At 61.1% G+C, this 5053-nt stretch overlaps 1 protein-coding gene across 1 annotated transcript; it reads right to left on the bottom strand.

Annotated features, from left to right (window-relative positions):
• Positions 1 to 1109: 1109 nt before the first annotated feature.
• On the bottom strand, positions 1110 to 4919 carry NPTXR (neuronal pentraxin receptor). The gene is made up of 6 exons (XM_035903187.1): positions 4681 to 4919; positions 4391 to 4491; positions 2599 to 2826; positions 2237 to 2481; positions 1735 to 1914; positions 1110 to 1334 (listed from the first exon to the last, which is right to left on the bottom strand). Exons 1-6 carry the CDS (start codon positions 4917 to 4919, stop codon positions 1110 to 1112), a joined length of 1218 nt encoding a protein of 405 aa, XP_035759080.1.
• Between the last annotated feature and the right edge of the window lie 134 nt (positions 4920 to 5053).

Genomic DNA, 5053 nt, shown 5'->3' on the forward strand with positions numbered 1-5053 from the left:
ACCCCCCCACCACACACCCCCCACCCCACACACACACGCACACACGCACACACTCACGTATCGAGACAGTGGTGACCACACTGGCATGGAAACAGCGTATTCTCAGGCACTCCACGGGGAAAATACCTGCCCACCCCATCACCCCTGCAGTTCCAAGGCCGGCGGCGGCCCCGTCCCTGGCCAGGAGCAGCTCAGAGCAGGGGTCCCAGGCGGAGGCGAGGGCAGCAACCCAATCCAGCACCCAAAAGGCCAGGGGATGGACAGCAGGGCTCATCTGGCCACCACCATCCTCCGCCTCCTTGTTTTTTTTTCTTGCTTTCACTCCCTTCAATGGCGGTGCTGCGCTCCCTCCCCCTCGGCCAGGGCTGGGGGACATGCTTTGCCCCTGTCCCCCTCTTCCCTCGGTGGCCAACTGTCTCCCCAGCTGGGGGGAGGTCCCACTCGGCTTCCCTCTGCCTCAAAAGCCTGACTCCCCTCGGGCAGCCCTGCCCAAACAGGCAGCAGAGGCAGGGGAAGGGGTGCAGGAGGGGAGCGCCGCCCTGCCGCCCCTCCGCCATCCTCCCTCAGCCTCCCTGGGTCTGTGCTTGCAAAACCAGGGCGGCAGGAGAAGAGGGATGGGGCCAGCAGAGGAGATGCTTGCAGTCATTTGGAGTATGGGCTCACAAAACCAAATAGTGGTGCACTAGAAATAAATACAGAAAGGGGATGTGCTCGGGGGATGCCCACACACTGGCATCCCAGCAAGGCTGGACCGTGCTTGGGGTGGATGAAGGTCTCCTTCCCACACCCTGTTGGGACCGCCATGGTGGGGACCCTCGCTGTACCGGAGATGCCTGTAGGTACAGCGAGGTCCTCCCGAAACAGAAGCGGGGCAAGGCGAGACCCAGGAGTGCCGGAAGGGGGGACAAGCCACGCCACTGGCATGAGGGCAAGAAGGAGGCTGCTGGGGTTTCCCCGCTCCATCCCAGGATGCTGGCATGGGGGGCTTGAGCATTGCCCCAGTGCGGCGGCAAGGCTTGGCGGTCTGGGAAGGGAGAAAGGGGCTCCCCGCTGTCTCCTTCGGGGCTGTCGCCGGGTTCCTTGGCACTGGGGAGGGGGCGAGGGGCCACTCACGCCTTCCTCCCTTCCTCGCAGGCAGTGAAGCCCCCCTTGCTGGCACCCCCAAAGACCTCCACCGCCTGGTCATCCCACTGGATCACGTTTCCTTGGAGGTGGGAGGTGCAGTTGGCCAAGCCCAGGATCTCTGCTGGCGCCAGCATGTGGTCCCACACGCCGAACTGCGCCAGCTCTCCCACGAAGGCCTGTGTGGCGTCAAAGCGGCCGCCCAGTGTGTCCTGGGAAAGAGCGGGAGAGATGATAGGACAGGGATGGGGATGGGACAGGAGAGGGGGTGCATGTCCACCAGGCAAACAGGGTGGAGAGGGGGAGAAGCAGAGTGGCGAGATGCCCGAAGGCAAGGAGGGGAATGGATGGATGCATGGGGGAGATGCAAGCAGCCAAGGTAGGGAGCAAACGGGGGACACAGGGATGGGGAGAGGGAAGAGGAGGAGATGATGAACACACATGGCCTGCCCAGAGGTCAGATGAGCGGGCAGGAGAGCCCCTTGCCCACACTGTTAATGCACTCTGCCTCCACTCCCCCCCACCCTTGCCCCGTTTGGGGGCTGCTCCCCTGGCCAGCCTCCTGCTGGAGGGATGCGAACCACCAGCCCTCGGTGGTGCGTTGTCACCTACCTGCTCCTGGCCCAGGATGATGACGCCCTGGGGCTTGATGGCATGCCAGGAGGCCAGGTTCTCACCGGCGCCCCGCTGCTCACCGTCCTGGTACGCCGACCACTTGCCATCCCGGGTGGTCCATGCCACGCAGACGTGGTGCCAGGCCTTGTCCTTCAGGCTCAGCGGCAGCTGGGCGACCTTCACGAGAAGAGCAAGAGCCCAGCACTCGGTGGGACTGCCAGAGGACCCTGGCGTCCCCCCAGCCCCTCGCAGAGCAAGTGGTGGCAATGGCACCCCAGATTCTACAGACATCTGGATGCGCTGCTTCTCCCTCTCAAAACCCACCCTGCTGAGCCGTCCTCCCCATCCTCCTCATCCTACTGCCTCCACCCTCCACCCTGGACCCCTTCCCCCCAGCTCCCCCAACCCCATACCCCTAGGAGCATCATTTCCCAGGAGTGTTGAAGCAAGGGAGATGAGGGCAGGGGCTTCCCTCCCATTCCCCTCCAGCTGGACTGACCTTGTCATTGATGAGCAGTTCCAGGGGGTTGGTGCCCCATTCCAGTAGCACGATCTCGTTGGCTTGGCTTGGGACGGAGTAGGAGAAAGGGGTGCCGAGTCCCGCCAGGGCCTTGGACTTCAGCCACATGCAGATGGTGAAGGCATAGAGCTCCGGCAGGCTCTTCTTCATGCGGGCGTACATGTAGTTGTTCTGCACTGGGATGGTCACCTTGAAGGCATCGGGAGGGCTGTAGCCTGGCGGTCCTATGTGTCAAGGATGGGGAGGAGAGAGGAGGGTCAGAACCCATCGTTGGGATGTGGGTGGCTTGTCCCAGGACCCCCCGCCCCATGCCACCTCCATCCCCAACAGGCAGGACTCACCATGCTCCAGCTCTGTCACCCGGTTCTGGAGGGAGTTCAGCTCCTTCTCGATGTTGTGCTGCTGCTGGCTGCGGTCAGTGCTGGCGGCCTGGCGCTCTTTCTGCAGGGTCAGGATCTTGGACAGGAGCTGCTCCTCCAGCTGCTCCATCTTGGTGTGGAGGCTGTCGCGGGCAAGCGCTGGGGTGGTGGGTGCCGAGCCATTGGTGCGGGCTGGCAGCTCCTGCTGCACTTGGCAGGGAGGAAAGGAGGGAGAAAAGAGAAAACTCAGCTCGGTGTCACCATGAGAGGTTAAATAAGGACATGCCCAGCCCTCACCTCCACAGGCAGTGCTGGGACCACAGCCCCAAATCCACAGCGGGGTCTACTGCAAAAGCCTCCAGCTGACTTTGCATCTCCCCTATCAGAGCCCCCATTGAGTTTGTAACTGCGAAATTAAGCTTGGTTGCTCTTAATGACTTTCTGCTGCTTCAGAGATAGAGCAAGGACAGGACTCATGGGCGGTGGGGTCATCCCTTGGCTCTGCTCCTGCGCGCAGCCTCCCAGGAGGAGGGGACAACATGGGAAGGAGCTTGGAGCTCCCCTTCCCCACCGCACGTGAGGCTGCTTCGCCACGGCCAGCACATTAACACCACATAACAGGGCTGTAATCCTCTTAGCCCCGCTCAGCCAGCGCGCGGGGGTGCATGCACGCGTGCCAGGTCGGGCAGGTAGCTCTCTGTAAGCCTAAGCCAGCCTCTCCTGGGCCATCGGGATGCCACAGGGAAGCAGGGATGGCGGTAGGTCCTCTGGTCCTCAAGACATGACCCATCACTTGAGGAGCACATCTTGTTCCATCAGGGTTAAAACCCAGACCAAAACTCTTCCTTTGGCTGATCCAAAACCCGGTGCCTGGCGAAGATGCTCCTAACTGCTACTGCACGCTGCAAAGACCCCAGATCCCACCTTGCTGGGAGACCCCATCCCGGCTGGAAGAAAACTAGGCTGGAGGGGAGAAGGTGGCCCTTTGCCACGCTCCTCATGCTTCTCTGTAAATAGCAGCCCTCTCCCTTCCCCACGTCCTTGGGGTGTTAAGCTCTCTGCCATGGCCTTGTAAAGGTGAACACCTTCTCCGTGCTGCCAGACCTTCCTGAAGGTACCAGAGCGGCCGCGGTGGCCCCTGCCTTGGCCTCTGCCAGACTGAAGGCTGCTTCAGTACTGAGAGGGGTCTCCATGGCTGCTTCAGCCCTGGACATTTACACGGCTTGTGCTGGTGGGACCGGGGGTGATGCCATCCCTGCTGATCTGGACAGGACCCCCCGGCCTTGGAGCTGGCCTGGAGAAGGTCACCACGCTCAACTGTGGTTGTAGCTTCCAGCTTTTTTTTTTTCTTCCCTACATCCCGCTTTTCCGGGATGGACAGGACTTGATGATCATGCACACAAAGGTGCAAGGCGGGGATTGCCCCCCATGTCACCCTCAATCTTTGCTATCCATCATGACCAACAGAGGGGAGGGGAAGGCTGGAGGAAAGCTGGGCCTGGCTGGGCAGGCTGCAACCCTGGCGGATGGGAACAGCAGGGAGAAGGTGGCAGGGAGAGGGGAAGCAAGACGATGGCGTTGGTGTGAGTGCAAACAGCCCCGTACCGGGCAGGAACATGCACAGGCTGCGATGCCCCAGGGTCTGGAAAAGTCTCCAGTGTCCCAGCAGGGTCTTCTGGGACAAACCCGCAGGTTTGGTGAGGAAAAACAATGCAGAGAACCAAAACCCAGCAAGAAAAGAGAGGTTGTGCAGGGGACATCTGCCAGCCCTGACCAAACGCCAGCTCTCGCTGCCGGATTGCTCCGGTGGCACTGGGGATGCTCTTGCGGAGAGCAAAACCTCTCAGGGGAGGGAAAAGCAGCCGGCAAAGGTCTCTGTAAACGAAGGAGGGATTCTTAGCTGATGGGGAGGGGGCTTCAGCCCCTTTTTTGGGGGGTGTGTGAGTGGTGTGTCTTGGGGATCTGCCAGTGCAGCCGGCTGAGAAGCAGGAGAGGGATGGCGGGTGGGAAGGAAAGGCGAGCGGAAAGGTTAATTCCCATCCTTCCGGCAGGGATAATTCCCACCCAGGGCTGCCCGTGCTCATATCCAAGCGGAGCTGGCTGTGTTGGCAGGGGGCAGCACAGGTTGGGGGGGCAGGGGGTGGTATTGCCTTCGCCTCTTCATCCGCATCCCGCGGGCTCCGAGAGCTTTTCTCATCCCTTCGGGCCGGCTGGATGCGGCGGAGGCTGGCGCGCTCCTGTCTGCCGCACGCTTTGATTGCTCGAGCTGTGGGTTTGGAGCCTACGTCCCTGCTTTCATGCATGGCTCCATCTGTTAATGACGAAAAAAGAAAAGGCTGGGAGCTTTTGTCGCTCTCGCTAGCCCCCGATAGCCTGCCCTACATTATTCAGTAATGACTGAGCACTTTTTTTTTTTTTACTCCCCCTTTTATCCCTG

The sequence above is a fragment of the Egretta garzetta genome, unplaced genomic scaffold (assembly GCF_000687185.1).
Source record: "Egretta garzetta isolate BGI_Z169 unplaced genomic scaffold, ASM68718v1 scaffold51, whole genome shotgun sequence".
Lineage (NCBI taxonomy): Eukaryota > Metazoa > Chordata > Aves > Pelecaniformes > Ardeidae > Egretta > Egretta garzetta.

Coding starts and splice junctions, on each gene's coding strand:
- NPTXR (XM_035903187.1), bottom strand. CDS start 4,919: ATGCATGAAAGCAGGGACGTAGGCTCCAAACCCACAGCTCGAGCAATC. Junction 4,492..4,680: donor ATGAGCACGGGCAGCCCTGG/GTGGGAATTATC, acceptor CTTCGTTTACAG/AGACCTTTGCCGGCTGCTTT. Junction 1,915..2,236: donor AACTGCTCATCAATGACAAG/GTCAGTCCAGCT, acceptor CTTCTCGTGAAG/GTCGCCCAGCTGCCGCTGAG.